This window comes from Xiphophorus hellerii, chromosome 1, assembly GCF_003331165.1.
Source record: "Xiphophorus hellerii strain 12219 chromosome 1, Xiphophorus_hellerii-4.1, whole genome shotgun sequence".
Taxonomy (NCBI): Eukaryota; Metazoa; Chordata; class Actinopteri; order Cyprinodontiformes; family Poeciliidae; genus Xiphophorus; species Xiphophorus hellerii.
Genome location: NC_045672.1, coordinates 11616305 through 11637185, shown reverse-complemented (window position 1 = coordinate 11637185; position 20881 = coordinate 11616305). Strand labels below are relative to the sequence as shown.

Below are 20881 nucleotides of genomic sequence, written 5' to 3'. Positions count from 1 at the left end.
TTTTAATTAAATTAATATATTTTTCTGTATTTAAGATGAAAAACAACTGAGATGAGATTTAGTTTTTTTTGTTATTCATTCAAAATGAAATAAAATGTTAAAGCAGCTCTTTCTGATCTGAATTCATCACTTTAAAAGCGCCATTAACACCTGCCTATCTGGCTTTTATATGTGAGCGCTTTCACGCGTTTCCGCTGAAATAAATAATGACACTTGCCCGACTTTATTTTGTGACTTTAAGGTTTTTTTTTACAGTCGATATCCCTGCATTCGTACAAACTCCTTGGCTGAGTAAAATATGACAGGCCATCCCCCTCCTCCCCCCGTCATCTCCCGCCACCCCCTCCACTCCAAACTAAAGATTAACATTGTGATTCCCAGTGTCCCAGCAGACAGCGTGATTGATTACATCATATTAAGGTCATTTCTACGTCGGGGTAATTTTCACTCAAGCCTCCTGGCGATATTTTAATGTGCATTTGTTTGGCGGGGGCTGTCGAGGGTTTCCTCGCTCCTCTGATCAGCGGGGAAATGGATGGCGACATTAACGAGCGATTAATTAAAAGCAACAACATTAACGATGATGGCTCAGGAGGAAAAAAAAAAAAAAAAGGCTTTCGTAATCATATTTTTTTTTCTGTTCAACCGTTTACATTTTGCAAATATTAGTCATTTCATTCTGAATTATTCCGAAATTACGCGGTGCATCATGGTTTTGTCTTCATTCGCGTTTTTTTCCACAGGGAAGCAGGAAAACCTGTAGTCTTACCGCCTTCTGCCCCATCACTTCCGTATTTGTTTATTTATTCGTTTCGCGGTTTTCACTAAAAGTGTTCCAACGAGATTATGCAAACATAAAACCGAACAAAAAAAAATAGGTTCAATATATTCAGCCCACGGGGTGTGTTTGCGAGATTCGGGCGGACGTCACGTCACTAAGTTTTAATATGAGCTCAAATCCCCCATTTCGTACCTTCCGACTTCCATTTCGTGCCAGAGAGCAAACCTCTTTCATACTCATACCCAACCTGTTGAAATGTATGTCTTCGTTGCTACGTATTTCATGGCGAATTGTGGAGATAAACAATCATTAAAAAAAATTAACTGTCATTTTTAATTGTTTATGTTTTTGTTTCTAATATTTTGAATTACTTCTTCTATTTGTGACTCTGATCCTTGTTTGGGCCGGTTCTACTCTGACGAAAAACGACCAGCAGAATTGAGCAGCAGGTAGAAAAGCAAATCTGACCACAAATGACACCTAAAGACTGTGTTTAAAAAAAAAAAAAAAAACTTTATTAAAACAAATGTAATCATATTTCTGGTTGTAGATTGGAGCTCCCATTTTATCCATTCTTATCTATTTACATAAATATCTCACGCTCCGATATAAACCCCGTGATCTTTGTTTCGTGATACACCAGGAATCAGGAGACTTCCAACCCGCGTGCACTCTCATGTGTAAAATGCTTTGGTTGGAAACATTTCTGCAGCTCAGACCTTGCTCTTGCAGGTTTTGGTGCCTGTACACCGGCTGCCCTCTAACCTCTCCCATTTCCCCGCTCGGTAGCTGCAGCGCTGCAGCTTCTGACAGCATGTTAACAACACTGCAAAAAAAAAAAAAAAAAAAAGGCCCCAAAGAAATATCTTGGATTAGCGGTCAGATTTCCCATTTCCCATAGACGCACAAGGTCCTGAACCCAATTAATGTCTAATAATTACCAGGGCGACTTCACCGTGACCGCTCCTGGGTGCTGCTTCATTAAAGGAGAAGGAGGCTGCAGAGGGGCTCCTCTCGAGACTTTATAGGGACAAATGGATTTTGTGATTGATTAGCTGCTGGAATCTGGGTGATCATTTTTTCTTTTTTCTTCTTTTTTTGATCATTTTTTGACAAAAGAACATCACTTCTTTGTCAGGCGTCAAGAGGTGGGTCATTCTGCGGCCGATGGCGTTATAGTTTCACTCCAAGCGCCTGCCTCCTTCCAGCTGTACTAAGTGTGTTTACTCTCCCGTTACATCAAGTGGGTCAGAACTACAGTTCGCAAATTTACAATACTCACCGCGCCCACAAGAAAGGCCCGCTGCGGCTTTTTGATGTTCCCCCCGCGCGCCGCGCCGCGAGGTGCTCCATTTCACATTTCTGATATGCGCCGATGTTATCTGCGCACAACGTCTAATCCACAGACCCAAAGCCCCTCTCCATCGCGGATAAAGCTTGTGTTTCAGCGGGCTTTGTGCATATGTTTCTCTGTTTCTGCGTGTGCGTGTGTGTGTGTGTGTGTGTGCGTGCGTGTGTGAGTAGGAGTGGGAGGTAGAGTCACCACAGGCCGTCCACGCCACACCAGTCCACAGTGTCGGAACCCCGCCTCAGAGAATACACGCAGAAAAAGAAGAAATAAAAGATTACAGTGGGTTATATTTTGAAGTGAATATTTTTCAGTTAATCATCGAATTGCGGGGGTTTGATGTAAAACTGTGATGGCTGTGGCGCCACCACGTTGACCCCGCTGCCCGGAATCTTATTTAAATATTTCTCATAGCATTTAAAAAAAAAAAAAAAAAGAAAAAAAGAAAAAAGTACCAGCCTATACAAGCGTTATTTATTAGTATTAATATACTCAAATTGTTCTACAAAGTACTCTTTTTTTTATTTCTACATATACATGGTTATTTTTTTTTTATGTACGGATGTCTAGCAGTGACGATTCTGAAAAGAAAACACAAAGGGGCAATAGTCTTTGAAATTTGATTCCATTTGTTTATTAAACTTAATCTGCTTTTATTTGTCTGTGATAAATGCCCTGTGTTTTTTTTTATGTTGCTCGCTAACTTATGAGAGCTACCATATTTTAAAATGAAAAAAAAAAATGTCAGTAGTAAAAAAAGGAACAAAAAATCATATTCTAACATATCAAATCAGCCTACTTGTAATTAAGAGTAGGAACTTGTTGTTTTATTATTTTTAATCAGAGCTTAATTACGTGATAATACTCCTGAAATCATTTTATGAATGGCCCACTCCTTGGATTTATTTAATACATATCCCAGAAAACACTATAAGCCAATATGGAGGACAGAACTGCAACACCGAGTGCAACATAATACATTAGTCTTATTTTTTTTATCCTTAAGGCTTTCCAAGTCTTTCTGTTCAGCTTGGAGAATCTTTGCTTTTGCTTCATCAAAGTGATTTAGGAACTGAAAGTGATTGGTGTAAACGTGTCGTTTACAATGTAAAAGGCTGACACGTGCTCATAAAGGGCCAACAATACCCTCAGTGACAACATACTGACACATAAGCTCCAAATAAGGTGATTAAACTAAAGGCACACAGGGGCGTCCACGCGTGTATCAAAGGGCATCGATGGGGGCCACTGATGATCTTGCAGGCTAACACAGAAATACAAAAAATATCTTAAAATTATGCTATCCAATGAATAAATACATGAATAAATAAATGTTTTCTTAAATAAAATCCACGTGTATATGAATGTTGGCGAAACAAACAAAGCACACAAAAAGAAAAACCATGCTGGACAGAGTGGCCCAACAAAATTTTAGAGATGCCCTCACCCCTTGGTGGCGCCACTGACAGCAAGTCAAACAAATTTGCATCCCAACGTTGCTTTTCTTCTGTTCGTGATCCCCTTTGAGCTGATAATGAATTTGGTCTGCTCCCGTTTAGTCCAATTAAAGGGCTTAATAAAAACGAGTGGGGATCCTGCTCAGAAGAAGCAGCGCAACTCTCCACCTCTCTTCCTGGGCCGGAGCCAGCGGCGCAGCTCTTTCCAGTCTGCGAGACAAAACAAGAGGTTTTCCCTACGCAGCCTCCCCCAAATCCCTTTAAAAAATAAATAAATAAATAAAATAAAATAAATATCGGCGTTTAAACGATGCAGGAAAACTATAGATAATACCCCAGGCTGGCTGGCGTTGGACAGCAAGACTTTCTTTTGCGTAGCCTAATTGCTGTTAATTGCTCCTGTTTAAAAAAGAAAAGAAAAGGTGTTGCAGCGTGTGGAATCATTTGTCCAAGTCAATGAGGTGCGGGAAATATTTAAAGGCCTCAGCTGTATCGGGTCGGTTTGTGGAGGTAATTCAGGGTATATATATATATATATATATATATATATATATATATATATATATATAAAGTCAAAATTCTCTCTTTTCTTTTCAAGGTAAGCCAGCCATTTAATAATATTAAATATTATTAATTATTATATTATTAATAATAATAATAATAATAATAATAATTGACCTGGCAGACATTCATCTAATTTCACTTTTTAATTGTCTACCACCAGCAGTCCTTCTGAGCTTCCGTTTGTAACTTGCCTTTAAAATGTTCACCTTTAATGATTCCTGTTCACCCGAAGCATGACAAATAGATTATTAAAAAATAACAAGGTGCTCACCCCTGTACCCCGTCGGCGCAACAGGTACATAAAAAAAAAAACAAAGCAAAAAAACATTTTTCACCCTCCTCCCTCCTTCAAGCCAATAAGAAAAATCACCACCGCTCTTCCTCCTCATCCTGCTCATAGGGAGGCGAGACAATCTTCCCCAAAATATCCAGTGAATGTAAGCTAATTACTGCTGATTATTTATTGATTAATAATCGGGCTTTCGTTGCTCTTCGACTCGCGAGAAAAACATCCCATGGCGATTGTTCGCCAGCAGCGGTGGACTGGTGCTGGTGAGGTGTTTGATGGCATTTATTCAAATCAGCTATCTCGTGACAGCTAATAAATAAATAAATACTATTACTACTTTTACTACTACTACTAATAATAATAGTAATTAGAATAGTAATAATGAACATGTTATTTTTGTTCGAATGACAACTAATTCGAACAAAATACTGTATGACTTATTTTTTTCCCCCTCCGAGCAAACTGATCCGCGCCGCTCTCCCAGCAGACTGCAGTTGCTCCGTCACCACCGATCCTTAATAGGCTCCAGCATATAGAGCCGCCTTTATGCAGCCAAACTAGACGGAAACCATTCCCATATGACATGTGGGCTGGAGGCCCGGCACCACATGAATATAACGAGCAGCCTGACAGCATTAGGGGAATAAAAAAGTCGACTTAGTCTCTTAAAAAGAAAAGAAAGCAAAGACACATAATAATAATAATAATAATAATAATAATAATAATAATAATAATAAACAGCTTGATTCTTTAAATATACATTTCGACTTGATGCAACATGCGCCTCACTTACACCACCAATATTACAATTGTTTATAATAATAATATTAATGTGTTACAAATGTAATAAATCTTAAATCCTACAATTTCCTACAATATTTTTTAAAATATAATAACTATAAATAATAATACACTCCAAATAATCTGGGTCACCTGAGTGTCTAATTGACACCTCTCACACAGATCTGAAAACATTTACCTTGTTGTTCTTCAAACCTCGCGCTCAGAAGCCCGCAGACCAACATAAAAAGAAAACGATCTCTGCGTGCCTGCAGCAAACAAACAAACAAACAAGCAAGCAAAGCAACAAACATGTGCAAGTCAACAGTCGGGGCTGCGCAAAGCTGAGACAGCAGCCTGTCCACCGTCATCCAGGTGCGCTTCTGCTCTCGCGCAACATGCGCAAAACACTCCTGCAAGAAGCAAAGTGCTCCATATACAATTGTAACAAATGGGAAAATAACACTGGAACACACACACACACACACACACACAAAAGGAAAGCCAGGAGTTTTCTCTGGTTGCTGGTGGAGGGTCCATGCCTCCGTCAAACAGCTGCTGGCTGCTGCCTGTCCTGAGGGCAACAAGGTTTTACACACACATACACACACACCCCCACACGCACACGCACACACCACACACACACAGAGAAAGTGAGAGAGAGAGGGAATCACACACTCCAACATACTCCTCACAAGACCAAATCATACCCTGGAAGCGTGTTACAGCAATCGAGCCTTGCTCCTTTTTTTTTCCTTCTCCCACGTGTGCATTAATTAAGTTAAAAATAACGCCTGGAAGTTGAGCGCTTTTTGGCACGAACGCTACCATGACGCATCAGCAGAGCCGACGAGTTTCTATAAATCTGTAAATTCAAATAAAAAAAAGAAAGAGAGAGAGAGAGAGGAGAATTGTTGTAATTTATGACAAAAACAATTGCATTAAAATAAAAACGAAATAACGGAAATATTCTTTGTAATAACTACTATTTATTGCACGGTAAAAATAAAAATTACATAGGGTTTGTTTTTGTTTTGTATTTAAAATGCGACCTTGACCCCGGCAGCATACCTCACTGTGTGTCCCGCCGTCGCGCTGCAGAAAACCAAGCAGCCTCTGTTTAAAGGGGTAGAAAATCCAGGACGGCGCTGCTGGCAGGAGCTGAATGGGGCGGATGGGGTAGAGGGGTGGGCAGGGGGGGGGGGGGTTGCATGGGTGAGAGGGGGGGGGACAAGAGTGAGGGGGATGACATGGGGGTGGCGGCGGGGGGAACGGGTGAAGAGCGAGCAGAAGGAGGAGGAGGAAGAGGAGGAGGAGGAGGAGGGGAAGAGATAAGTGATCTAAAGGGGAGACGATAGGACAAAAAAAAAGTGATGATGATGAATACATTGGAAAGTTTTTTGGCCCGGGCGAGGGTGTCAGATTGAATGGCCTGTGCGCATGTGCGAAGGTGTCCAAACTGACAATGCTGGTGAGATGAAGATAGTGTTGTTGCTGCTTCTGGGCTCACGGAGGACGACGAGAGGAATCTACAAGCCGACAAGATGAGATCCAAGGCGAGGGCGAGAAAACTGGCTAAAAGTAGGTCTTCTTCTTCTTCTGTGGTTTTTAAAATGATTTTTATTTCTTACCGCTTCCAGCCGCCGGCTTCTAAAACTCCGCCGGCTTTGTCCCGGTCCAAAGTGTCCTTGTCAATTGCAATAGAGCTTTAAAAAATAAAGAGGATGGGGGACTCTTTTGTCCACAGATAACTTTACGTCTCAGTTATTTGTCTGTTTGGATGTTTGTTCCCCCTGCATGCTGCGCTCCCGGTTTCGCTGATCCCTGCGTCCGCAAAGTTTCACGCGTGATGAGAAACGCCGCCGGTGCTTTAGACCTGATCACACTTCTTCTATAAAAGCAGGAAATAAACACCGTCGGTCATATCGTATTTTCTCCCCTGTTTCAGTTCGGTTCTGTTGTCGGTCGTTTCAACACAGGCGCAAATCTGTCCCTTTTCTCCAAAATAAAAAAAAAAAGCAAAACAGAAAAAGGAAAAAAAAAAAAAGTTCTCGAGTCGCAGAGTAACTTTTTTTTTTTTATAGCGAGAGTCGTTCCAGGTTTGGGTGCAATTGAAATGTAGTGGGCGCTGTGGCACCGCTCTGCTCTCCTGCGAGCTGCCTTCACAGCTCACGCCGCTCTGGACGGACTCATTTCGCTCCTTTGGAAAAAAAAAAAAAAAAAAAGAAAGGAAAAAAAAAAAGGACTGGGAGACCCCGAGATTCTAATTTGGACGTGAAAGAAGCAAGCGAGATGCTGAAATGCACGCGCATTTGAAATCGCAGAAGATATTTGCCTTTTTTTTTTTAATGCCAGGGCCACCGGGGCCGCTGCTGCTGACTGGTTCTTTCTCATGGGAATGCCAATCAATAATACGTCCTGCAAGCGTCCATGCACTGCTGCTGCTGCTGCTGCTGCTGCTGCTGCTTCTGAACGGACTGCTGTTCGCGTCACACGGAAAAATTCATGTATTCGTGTTTCCCCCCTTTTTCTTTTTTTTTTTTGTTCTGTTGAACATGAGCAGTTTTGTTGTCAGGCATGGAGCGTGTTTATTGTTTGACATTTGTTTATTGATGGTGCATTGATTCATGAATCGTGTTTATTCTTGCATGAATGAACTTTGTTTCAAACGGCGTGTTCTGTTTTGGGTCAGTCTGATTTTTATTTTAATTTTTTTTTTTACATTTTTGGCCACAGTTTAATTCAACCCCATTTCGACCTGTGAAGAAGGCCTGTTGCTATTTTTACTTTTTACATTTTTTAGTAGTTTATTTCATCTGCACTTGCGGTGTTGTTTTACTTAATTTATTTCATTTAAGGATTCTAATGATTTTTTAAAAATATATATTTTTTTATTTTATATATTTTTTTTGCGGTTTGCACATAATTATTTGTAGCCTTGCAAGGATTAAACACGTCACTACTGCTTTTATTGATAAGAAAATATAAATGTATATAAAAAAATGTTTTTACTTAGGCTAAAGTGAAATGAAATATTACACAGATTAAAATAACTCTATTTAGGTGAATTATATTTAGTCTTTTATTCTTGTTATTTTTGTTGTTTTTACAGTGCTACTGCTATGAGATGGGAAAATTAAATAGAAAAAAAAAATAATAATTATCGGGCTTATGGCTCACCATGCAGAGATCGGATTCTTGTGCAAACCTAATGGCAGATAGAAAATGTGGAGGGGGAAAAACGAACAAAAAAGCAGAAGTCTAATTAGGCTGCTTTTATTGAATGAAATACTCCAAACACGTTGAGAATTGGGGTCCTTTTGCCAGGAGGTAATTACACTTGGTCTTGATCTCCAAACAGCCCTGATAGTCTGTTGATCCGGGTGCTAATGAACACAAATGCCTGGCTTTGGGAGCAGTCGCGTCGCTGCACTGGCAGGCAGCCTCTCTGCAGGCCTCGGATCTTGTTGTGTTGCAGCCGCAGCTATAGGGAAAACACGAGCAGACAGCTGGCATGAAAAATATCTTGTTCTCCTCAAACATTCAAAACACACGGGCCCTCAGATTTTGAATATGACGTACAGCGGACGTGCACGTCTCGTTTTTTTTTTGTTTTTTGTTTTTTCTTTCTCGTTTTTCTTCCTTTTTCTGCCCTCTCCGAGTACAGGAGGCCCACAGCAAATGTCCACCAGCTGTTTTATCATTTTATTTTTAACCTCCGTGAGTGATTTCTCCTGTAGACACATTAGATATATCATCAGACTGAACTGTGGGGTATTATGCTGTCACAATGACGAGCATGGATTTTTAAAAAGTGCAGCTGCAAATGTTTGTGTATTTTAATGGGATTTAATTGTTATTGCTTATAATAAATTTGAGTTATCTTAACATTGGGAAGATTAGTTTAATTCAGATTTATATTTGCATCTTAAAATGTAAACAATTAGCAAACATTTTTCGAACATTGACGAATAACAGTTTAATTTATTTAAAGTTAATTAATTTATTTCTTCATAATAAAACGCATACTACTCCCGAATCTTGATTGCTCAGGCAGATTAAAGTTTTATTTGTTTCTGTGTGTGAGCGGTGCGGTCGTGCACCGTTAGAAGTCAAAAGAAGAAGAAGAAGAAAAAAAAATTTAACACCTTGCGGCTGTTTTATTGTGGTATTCTTCTGGGCCCATTTGTAGCTTTTAAATTGGTTTTGGATCAATTAAGGGCTTCCGCTTGAGCGAGAGGAGATTTATTTTCCCCAGTATTCTTCTCTTTTTTTTTTTTTTTTTTTTTTTTTCGGGGCACGTGTGTGGACAAAACAGCCGCACGCGCACACATCCAGAGAGCATGCACACATGCTCGCGCTGCTGTAAATATGCGACCGGTAACCTCTGCACCGAAGCCAAAAGAAGTATAATGTAAATGGAAGCACGAAACGAGCTCTTCACGCAGAGACAGACATTTTCTTAAAAAAGGCAGCTTACACACTTTATTGATTATTGTCACCTTTCTTCCTTTCTTTTATCCCCCCTTTTTTTGGCATTTACAGTAGCTACAATAATAATAATAAAAACAAAGGTAATGGCGCGTGTTTTCAGACGACCTACATTTATTTATTTATTTTAATCCTTTTCACTCCTCTGCTGATTCAGGTCGCTGAAGAAACGCACACATTATCCACCACTTCCCACCTCTCTGACCTCTGCGCTGTCTTTACACATTTCCACATATCCCTGTGATCTGTGCGTTAAAGGCCCATTATTAGAATGTATACTCCCCAGTCATGAACTTGGCCCGGCTCAACAGCTTCTTATGTTTTGACAGAAGTAATAAAACCCAACCCATAACACTTGAAAACCAACAATGGTCGCTATGTTTAACTTCTGGCTAAACGTTTAGGGTCTCCCATGTATCGCTGCCACGCAGCTGTAATGTGTCACACAGCTCCCTTTCACATTCGCAGATTAGAGCCTGGTCCTATAAATGATAGTATCATCAAATGTATTATTATTTTTTTTATTTTTTATATTTGCTGTGCTTTTATTTTGAAATTGTATTGTTAACCTTCGTATAAGTCATTTTTACACGTTTTTCCTGTTGAGATTTTGTTCAAGAGTAGTGTATACAGATATTTTTAAACCCACAGATATGTGTGAAATCATAGTTTTAGACCTGAGACAGAGTGTTTTTTCCCTTTGCTCCAGTTTAATGGAATTACCACCGTTTCAGCTTCTCATTTTTGAAATTATAATAGCCCAATTTTCTTCTCGTGATCAGTTGAATTTAGCTGCAAACCTGACACGAATAGCTTTTGTATTGAGTAACTGCCTTTTTGTAATTTTACAAAGTATTAAGTGTTTTTAGTGGATTGAGAAATAAAGCTTAACCATGTTATGCTTGATACAATGGCTATCAAGAATTGGGACTGTTGCATATCTGTTGACACACACAGCCACAGCAATTGTAGGCATCACTTGATTTTCATTGCATCAAAATTGATGCTGATATACTCATAGCAAAATAGTTTTAAAAACCCATGCATTTTGTATAAGATATGTTTAGCAATACAGGATAAGCAGAAGAAAATGGATGACTGAATGCATTTACTATGTACAGTAAGTTCTTAAACACTCAGAAATGTTTGTATCACAAATGTTACAGTTGGCATCATGTTATTATGACTGTGGTCTTGGAACTGTTCCAAGTATTTAAAGTATTTTTCAGGGAAATTTACATTACATTGTTAGAACAAAAAAAAAACACAAACTCAGCAGGCTAACATAGTGCAACAGTCCAGACCATGCAGGGTTGTAATAGGAAAACATTCAAGGCTGTTGACTGTGATGATGATAAATGCTATTAATGCATAATTGTCTTGATCCACTTTATTTTTCATCATCACAGTTAATCCTTCACTTGACTTGAGTTTTTGTATTTGGTTACAAAGACCCATTTCAACCAAGCTTCTAATGGTCACTGATGTACATTGAAGTAATCAAGTGTATAATTGTCAGGCAGAGTTAAATTGTCTGACACCTGTAATATTAAAGCCCAGCAGATACTACATGCAAGCAGTGTTTTTCAATTTCCTTTGCTTTTGTTCATTGTGCAGCTGTAACAATTTGGCATGACCAAATCTGAAGCACAGGTATATGGAAACTTGTTGGTTGGATGATGGTTTCTAATTCTAGTGTGTGGTGCATAGTATTTTTAAATTACACATTTTTGACATGCATTGGTCACACCTTTTCCTCCACAGTACCAAGTTGCAATTTTTCTTTGAGGTTTAACCTGCCAATTCAAATATTCTTTCACAGAGATAAGACTTTAAAATCCAGCAGAAAACTAATGAATCACAGCGTTACAACCACTGATCCAGGAAAGCGTCTGTCCCAAATCTTTATCCGATTTTTATCGACCACAGTAAAATGGTGGACGAGTGAATTTGAATCTGTTTATTATCAAATTTGTTGTCTATTTTTTAAAATGTGCTTTTACTGCACATATAAAATCATTGATGGCTGTTGAAATTAGACAAACTGTACAAAGGGTTTTAAAGACGACTATATCATTTATAAAATAAGATATGCACTGCACTATGCAGACATATTTCCCATTAAAATACTGGATCATAGTCATAGCGAAGTGCTAAGAAATAACTTGTAATCTAAACAGTGTAACAAGTTCTTATCCAAATGTTTAAAACTAAAGAATGATAGAGAAAAAATGCTTTCATCGAGCAGGCGTTAAACAAAAAAGTATAAATAAAATTTAGGTTAAACTCTTTTTATTCTTGCTTCAAAGTTTTGCATCGATCAGAAATATATTAATAATCTAGGTATGATATAACGTCTATATTACAGTCATTTTACATTTGACTGAATCTTGTTCCTGTTGAACTTGTACCAGAGGTTTTTGAACTCTTATGAACTCTTTTTCACTATACAGTTCTGCACAGTTTCCATCCTAATGTACTTTGAAAACCAGGAAGTAAACAGTCTAGTAAAGCACATGCCTTGGAATGTTTGGAAATGCCTCGAATTCTATTGTGAACTCCAACCTTGTGTGTTTTATAACATCAGTGCCAATTTTCCCTCTAAGTAGATGTCATTTTGACTTTAAAGTTTCTTTTGCTTTAATTTATCAAATCATCAGAAACAGTTTCCTTTTAAACGCAAACACACCCCAACGAACACTTTGCCTTTCATCCACCAGGTAAGCTGAAATGACGTCAGTTAAAGTTCAACAAAATTATGAAGTCACACTGACCCATCAGTGCCTACTGAGTCTCGCTGAAAGCTTGAATACGCTTGACTAGCTTTTCCTCATTCTCCACCCCACACACACCCCTACACGCACACACATACAGGGACCATGCATGGACACACATCTGCACACGGTGGTGACAGATTTTTTGTGCATTGGTATGATTTAACCCCAATCAATCACAAACTAGAAAGGTTGAGTGTAAATGTCATCCAAACAGTAGGAGCTGGCACTGTTGGCTCAGGCTGAATGTGTGCGTGAGTCTGCACTCACACCGTTTTTGTACAGTGTGTTGGAGGCCCTGTCACCGTTCTGAGCCATGACCTTGGCCACGGCAATGGGTGGGCACCTGGACACACGCAGACGAACTCGCAGCGACACGAACCCCCGTGTTTCCTGCCGAGTCTCATGCCGGCTTTGTCACATTTTGAGTTGACACACAAACATGGCTGCTTTAAGCTCTTGCACATGGCTCCAAATCCTATTCATTCCACCGATACGTCGACCTCGCATTATCCAGTTGGCAAATGTGGCTGTTTTCCCTCCTTTGCAGTGTGACCTCATGTTCCATGTTTGCAAAAAAGAAAAAAAAAAGAAGAAGAAGAAGAAAAAAGTACAAGATAAAACAGCCTCCCTATCACATCGTTTGTGCAGGGTATGACACGACTGGGAGAGTTTCAGAAATATCGCTGATGTTTTGTTTTTATAGCAGTCCCCCTGTTTTTCATCTCCCATGCGCCTGCGCCAGCAGCCTGCAGATAGGGGACAGGGGAATTGTTAAAAATAGATCAGTAAAAATTAAAGAGCGGTCCATGGCGGAGTGATGGGGAGGGTTACTAAAATAAAAAGCCATTACTCTGACGTTAAATGCATTTTGTCTTCAACTGTGACTACTCATCCGATTATGATCTGCCCGGCTACTTTGCAGTGTGCAGTGGACTCCGCTCAGTCATCTTCGCTTCTGGGTTTGCTGATTAACACTAAATGATGATCTCTATGTGTGTCTGCTGTGATTGTACACCTCCTGCTGCTAAACACTGTTGGTTGTTTGCAAAACAAGGGCACAAATGTGTCAAGTCCCCAATTAGCCCGTTTTGCAGCCCTCATGACCCTCTCTGCCCCCACCCTTTCTTTTTTTTGTTTATTGCATCGTGATAATCGAGGGATTGCTAAACATTGTGACTAGTCTTATCTGGTACTAATCCAGATTTATTTGGTTTTAGCCCCCTCACTTTGTCCCTTGTTCACCCTCTTACATCTCTAATAAGCTTTTGCGTTTGTGCATTCCTGAACTTGTAAAACTTCATGTTGTGCTTTTAATGTATTCTTTGTTTAAGTTGCCAAGAACAGCTAATAGAATTATCTATTAACTGTTTAACAACAATCTCACTTTGAAAATCTTAAAAAATGCCTCTAAAGATGTTCATATTGACCATGAAAAGGCCCCTAAATGATATAGCTCATTTATTTAACATGAATTTGTTAAATGAGTTAAAGGCATATAGTCAAACACAAAAAAGCCAATTGAAAAATCCACTGAAACATGTTACCCAGTCTGAGAAAAGGATTTATTTTGGTTTTGAGTGCCTCAGTTGTCACTGCAGCACATTTCTTCAGTCTCACTACCGTCCATCTTTAGTCCCTCAGCGGCCGTGCTGATGATGGCTCATCCTGTTCAGATATGATAAGTGGACAAACTGCTCCGTCCCCTGGGCGGTTTAGCAGTCCTCCCAAACAGACAGTGGTGTACAGGGGCAGCATGGCTCTAAACTCCCTCCGCTGCTCCTCCTTTCATCAAGCTAGCAGTTCAAAGCTTTGGCTCCCCCCCCCCTCCTCATCCTCCTCTCTCCATCCCTCCTCACTGTCTCTGTGTGTCGTCGTTAAAGCGAAAGATAGGCAAGCGGTGTCTCATTAAAGCGGATTAGAGACATCTCAGAGTCTCACTCAGAGTTGTTTGGGACATTTCGCTCTTCTCCCCCCACCCGTCTCCTCCTCCACCCTTTTCTCTCAGAGATCAGGTTCTTTGATTTGGCCAGATAAAGACCTCTTTCATGTCGGTCGGGACGGTTAGCGATTACACTGTCAGACCCGTCGTTTTGGTCAAGTTTGACAAATTTGCCATGCAGGGTGGGACGGGTGTGCCGGGATTGTATTGGGGAGGAGGCTATACAAGGAGATTCCCAGTAATTGAGCTGTCATTATCCAGTGACCCTGCCAGGCGTGAGTGCAGAGGGCTCACCGGTTCTCTATTTGCTTAATACTTGGCTAACTTTCTTTGTGAGTATGATGGATAGAACAGGGAGGAGAGAGTGGAAGCGGGGTTCCAGCCCCCCAGATGAATGCCTCTGCTTACTCAACCACCTCTCTCGAGCACTGCTGTCCATGAAAATTGGCTGTGCTACAGTGCTGCTACAAGTTCCATCCCCCCCATCCCCTACTCTCTTAGCTCCTCTACGGTGCAGCACAATTAGGCCCATATTCACCAGCTGCCATTTATTTTCATACAAAATGAAAACTGGTGGCATGTTGATTACTGAATTCTCCAGAGACAAAGGGCCACTACTGGTGTGGTTTCATTTCATTAAGTAGAGTGTGGCGCACAGGATAAATATGTTAGAAATTCCCCCGCATCCCGTCTCCTTCCCCTTCCCCACCATCCATGTTTACCTCAGCCACTCTGTATGCTAAGCAAATCTTGAGGTGTAACAGTTGTGAAATTGGAACAAATTACCTGATATGTTTTGGTTGGAATTATGCAGATTTTGCATTTCCTCTTCGATGCTTGCTGGTTGTCTTAGTGTTGGTTCTGTTTAAAATCGACATAAAGCAAGTATTTATTGGTTGATGGTTGCCAGAATTTTTTGTCATGTAAAATGTGCAGTGCCTCATGTGCAGTAAGGATTCGTACCCAAAGCACAAACTAAATATAATATGGGAGCAAGTAATATCAAATTTAAAAGAGATTAAATCTAGTCGAATCAGCTACCTTCAGAAGTCACCTGACTAGAAGAATCCACCCATGTAATTAAGAGTGTATTCATACCAGGAAAGTCCTTTGATTGCTTCATGTTTGGCTTAGACTTTTTTTTTTTTGTTCAGTGTTGTTGGTGTCTATAATGAAAAAAAAACAACACTACACGGGTGACGATCATTGTTCCCCTTGAACAGGAACGATAGAAGCAGAACAGTTCACAGACCCGGAAAAATAGAAAACTTTGGACGGCTGGCATACTGCATTTCTGTTATGCACATGTGTGCTGTTAGTAAAATTGAAGTACCATTTTAAATGTCAAGACCAGCTCATACAACACAGATTTTGTGATGTGACACTTCTAACTTTGGAAAGGCATTGGCATGCTGCAAGTTGAATGAGATTTTCTGCACCCTTGACCCACACCATGCTGGCAGCAGCATCCCTAAGCGGAAAACGGTGGATCAGGTACGAGTTCTTTTCAGTACATGCAGTAGTAGTATTGGCAACACTGGTGGCAAAGCAAAGGTGGCTCAGTAAGTCCAAAAAACCATCTGTTTTCTGTAGTTGGTCTGGATCGAGGCTGGTCTGTGTTCGCACCAAAAACGAACCGCGTCAAAGTTTGTTCAGAAGCAAACCGAGACCATCTCAAAATGTAGATCTCGGTGTGGTTGTTTGGTTTTCACCAGGGTTTGCTTGAGTGTAGCTACGCCTCCACAAAAGGCCCGGAGTAAGGAGTTTGTTAAAACGGGCCAAATGTATCAGGTGTGAATACATGCTTAGTCTGTTTAAAAATGATTCTGTGAAGGCCCAAGAGAAGGTAGAAAATATAAAAAAACAAACTGCATCATGACGACAAGGTAACACAATAGGGCTAAAGTTGTGGAGAAGTACAGGGAACTGGGTAGAGTACAAGGCAAGATGGATGAAGCATATAAATGAATTACTTCCGAAGGAAAACTTGTCAAAGGCTGAGAGGAAGCAGACATGGACTTGCAAGGTGTTGTATGGTTTGAGAAGAAGGCAGGCAAGACAGTTCAGCAGCAGAGTGTCACTATATTAGCACAGAGATTTTGATAGAGGAAAGACGAGCCCCCACTTGTTAACCTAGAGTCAGAGTAGAGGTAAAGTGATGAGTCGAGTGGAATGTGTGTGTAACCGTTGGTGAGTGGATGCCCACTTATTTGTGTGAGCGTAGGTGTTGGAGAGGGTCATGGTAAAACATTTCAAGATGGCCCATTAGCTGGCGTGGGCCTGTTCTCTCCTGACACCAGGATTCTTCTCTGCTGACCCTCCCACCACCACCCCCAACCCTCTCTAAGCCCCTCTGTCCCAGAGGCCCCCCCCTCCACAGCCTCATCTTGCCAAGTGTATGGTTCCAAAGCAGTGATGAAGCTGCCTGCGTGTGAAAATATTGAATTGCAAAAACATCCCTGGGTGAGAGGGTGTGTGAATGGAGCTTTCAGCACCGGGGCCGACCCGAGCCTTGTGCTACTGACTGATGGACAACAAATGGCATTTTGTGTCCAGAGCCGGAGAGGAGAGAGGAAAAGAAAGAAAAGGAGGAGAAATGGAGAGAAAGGGGGGAGAGTTTGAAATTTTTCAGGACTCTTCAGTTGAGGGTCCTTATATGCAGCTTTCTAATGCCTTATCACATGGCCGCATCTGACCTCTGGCCCCTGCTCAGCCAAAGCTGTCAGGCTGCTCCCCAGCACAAAGCCACATAGCCTCAGTGGGCACCACTGACTCCCCATTTACAGCTGTTTCTCCAAAGGTAATAGGTAGAAGTAATGTCAGTGACCTTCACTTTCCACCACTCTGCAGGAGGGCAAAACTCTTAAGATCCCTTGATAATGTCAAAGGTAGAAGGGTGGCTGTTTTGCCGTATTCACTCCATGTGCTTGGATCGCTTTAGATTACATTAAAGGCAAACTAAACTCTGCACTTTTATTCTTCTTCAGGACGGCGTTCTTTTACATGCTTCTGCTAACTAAGAAGTAAAATCATATGTTTAAAACAAACATATTCACGGTCTCAGTTGCATTGTATTGGGAATATACCTGTGCAACTCAACACTATGTTGCTGTCTGGGGGATGTTAGTGAATTTCTGATGTCTCAGAGGACTGACAGGGTCAAGGCATGACTGTACCCTCCTGTCTGGCTTTGCTAGCAAACACAGGCATCTCACTCTGCGTCTCTCCTGACTGGTCTGAGGATACTCCCCCCACCCCTTCCCCCTCCCTTCTTCTTTCTTCTTCTTCTTCTTCCCCTCCTTTTCTGGAACACTGGAGTTTCTCTCCTTCTCTCTCTCTCTCCGGTCTCCTTTGAAAAGATGCGGCGTCTTTGTCCGGCCTGATAAAGGATGCCATAGTTCCCCTTTTCCCCTTCTTTGTGGCCTGGAGGCTGGCGGCTCCTGTAGAAGTGCAAATGGTATCCTCTCGGAGGGGCTATCCCCGCGGGCCCTCGAGGGCCCTCGCTCTCCTCCAGGCTTGGCTAATTACCACCCTGCAACCCCCACCCCAGCACCGCCACCGCCACAGCTCTCTGGTCTCTGGAACCATGGACGGCACATTCCCACAACCAGCACCTGGCCTTCTTTTCTCCTGGGCGGCTTTGATGGTTGACACCCCAGCCTTACCCCTCCCTCCTTCATCCTCTTCCTCTCTCTGGCCCTACTACACCATCTTTCTTTTTCTCCCAGCCTTTAACTTCCCCCTCTCTCACCCACTTTTCTCTCTCTCTCTCTCTGACTCTCATTAGCAAAGGTTTTAAATTGCTTTCTGACCCTGACACACTGCTCTCGTTGGAAAAGGAGATGTCGAAAAGAACACGGAGAAGGAATTGAAATATGTAAGAGGGGCCAGGACAAAGATGTATGTAATGTACTTATGTTTTACATTCCGTACTTTGTCAGCTACTCTGTATTTTATTTTTTTATTTTTGGTACATTTGTCTGTACCAGTTCATAAATAGTAGTAAGTATCCATATCCTTTTGACTGTCTATGTCACCAAAAAAATATTTTATTATAATCATATTAACCAGTTTAAAATGTTCTGGTTTATAAAACCCAACAGCTGTCACTGCAGATTAATTTGATTTCTTTGCAAGTGTTATGTACAGGACACCATGCGCATTTGTGCGAACACACCAGTATCTAATTTAGTTGCATATTTGTGTTTCACTAGCTGCAGGCCTGATCAATAGCTTGCCCCTGTGGATTTGACCAATTCATAGCTGGCCTTTCTTGTAGTCTGCTGTCCCCAGCGAGAGCATTTGGACAGCTTTCTGAGGAAAACAAATAGCTCTATTACAAACCGGCGTATCTGTGATGCTCAGCCTCCCAAAGGCAAAGCAGGCAGCATTTATTAATTGAACGTCTTAGGTACAGCTTCACCAGCCATTGGGCAGAAGACAAAGAGATACATGTCAGTCACTAACTTGAATGTTTTCTCGAGACACCAGCTGCAGTTTAATATGTCCATTTTCATGCATTCCTAGTTTTGTATTCTTGTACCTAACACAAACTCAAACATCTGTTCAGCAAAGTGATTACTGCATCCTGTGTATCTACATCACAAAAAGTCAGGCAGAGACGCTGGGTGTTACTGGGTGCTGAGCACACCTAGACCAGTTACACTTGTTTGGCAGAGCTTTATGAATAGCCTCAATATAGGCACTATTGCACAATATCAACAAATCTAGTTCAATAGAATATGAAAGTTGCCGAAACATTTTGTGCACATCATCACAATGGCGACAGTTTCCCATTTAGGAATTTGTGATCTTGTGTTAAGTTGCGTTGCAGGTACAAACTGACTAAAGATTGTCTTCATGAGATTCTTTATTACCACAGCAATACTCCAGATTAGCACATATAATGATGGTCTTATGCAAAATCTGTGTATCAACCTGTAGTTATTTATGTATGTCAGCTCAAACCTTGAGAGTAGTATACAGCAAGCATTGAGAAATATTGTAAGCTTATTTTAAAGAAACTTGCAATGTCTGAATGAACCAAAGTCCATGGTTGAGTCAACAAACTACAAAACTTTATCTTAATTAAGCAGTTTTTTATGAGATTATTAAGGAAGAAAATATAATTTGACTTCACAGATTCGATAAAGTCTAACAGAGTTTTACCTTTAGAAACATCATTGCCATGAAACATCTTGGATTGTTGTGGATTCAGCCAAGCCCCCGATAGATACACTTCTGAACTTATTTTTTTCTCTGGGACAGGATATCAACAGTAACAACTAAATGATTATTTGTCACTTTTTTGTGTGCGCTAATATATTCAAATATTTTTGATCTGATCTAGAAAAAAAGAGTTTTAAACCTTCATCAGGTCACACTTAAAGACTTTAAAGTTTAAAATATTACAATGTGAACATTTCTTCTGCAGTCTATTTCTAATTGTGCTCATGGACAAACTTTCAAAGTCTTATATCTTCCTCTACTCTTAGTTTTCTCCTCTTCAGGCCTTGCCACATCCTCTGTTTTGAGCACAGAAAAGGAAAGAGGAAGAGCTGGTTTCTCAATTGTGCTTTACGAGAGCCACTTCAGTGGTTTTCGTGTGTCCATGATGACCGTTCTGTTTAAAGTTCCTGAGGTTTCCAGACATGTCAGTTTAGCACTTTTATTAGGGAAGTTATTCCAAACAACACTTTGCACTCTTAACTGAATCAGCTGTCCATATTTTGCTTTTGTTTTATGTAGATGTTTATTTGCTCATTGTATTTCAAAAGTGTGTGAAATTGCTTCTGGCCAATTTCTATATGCCTTTGATTCCTTTTGGCAGATATTCGGCTTTCATACACAACAACAAAAAGAGCAGTTGTATGAATTGTTCCACTTTAACTCAGTAGAATTAAACCTTGATGTAACAATTGCCATTCATTCTTATGTTACCTGCCATTTCATCAGAGCTTGACCAGAGAAATAGCTTGTTTTTTTTAAAATAGTTTTATATTTTTGTTTTCCACTGAATTTAAGAAAACTTTGATGCCAAGTTCCTCCGCAGCAAAACAGGAGGCCCCCGACCTAGCACATCTGAGAGTACTTTGGTGCAATAACAGCAAATGTTTGTTTTGTATTGTATGGCACGCTGCTGGAGGAGCACTAAAGCCCCTTCTTCCAGTGCCTAAAGCACCTCTTAATAAAATAGTCAAGAATAACTCCTTTACCTTAATCTTGCCTTCAGATTACTGCGCTTGGGGTGGGAAATTAGCAGCAGGCCCACACGTTTCCCTTCCTTCTCTAAAGCTGCTGGATGGTTTCTCGCAAGCAGGCTCCCCTGCAATATTTCTCTCTTCGTCTGTGATTCTGACTTTGCTGCTAGGATTTTTTTTTTACTTTCTGTGTCGTGTTTTGTTGCTTTTGTTCCATTTTGTTGGCTCAGTATAAGAGGTAAGCTTCTTTTTTTA

The 20881-nt window shown here is 40.7% G+C and overlaps 1 protein-coding gene and 1 long non-coding RNA gene across 3 annotated transcripts in view; one reads left to right on the top strand and one right to left on the bottom strand.

The window, feature by feature from the left end:
• Positions 1–1273: 1273 nt before the first annotated feature.
• Positions 1274–6434, bottom strand: LOC116725627 (uncharacterized). 2 transcript variants are annotated; one of them, XR_004340432.1, is made up of 4 exons: positions 6291–6434; positions 5930–6084; positions 3577–5793; positions 1274–3393 (listed from the first exon to the last, which is right to left on the bottom strand). It is a non-coding gene; the product is annotated as an uncharacterized LOC116725627 (long non-coding RNA). The 2 variants fall into 2 exon arrangements; XR_004340431.1 differs by having other exon boundaries at positions 3577–6084.
• Positions 6435–6552: 118 nt separating this feature from the next.
• LOC116725545 (histone-lysine N-methyltransferase PRDM16-like) overlaps positions 6553–20881 on the top strand; it is a 210225-nt gene continuing 195896 nt past the window's right edge. Inside the window, 1 exon segment of the mRNA XM_032571667.1 lies at positions 6553–6800. Within this exon segment, the coding sequence (XP_032427558.1) occupies positions 6764–6800 (37 nt within the window). The 5' untranslated portion in view covers positions 6553–6763.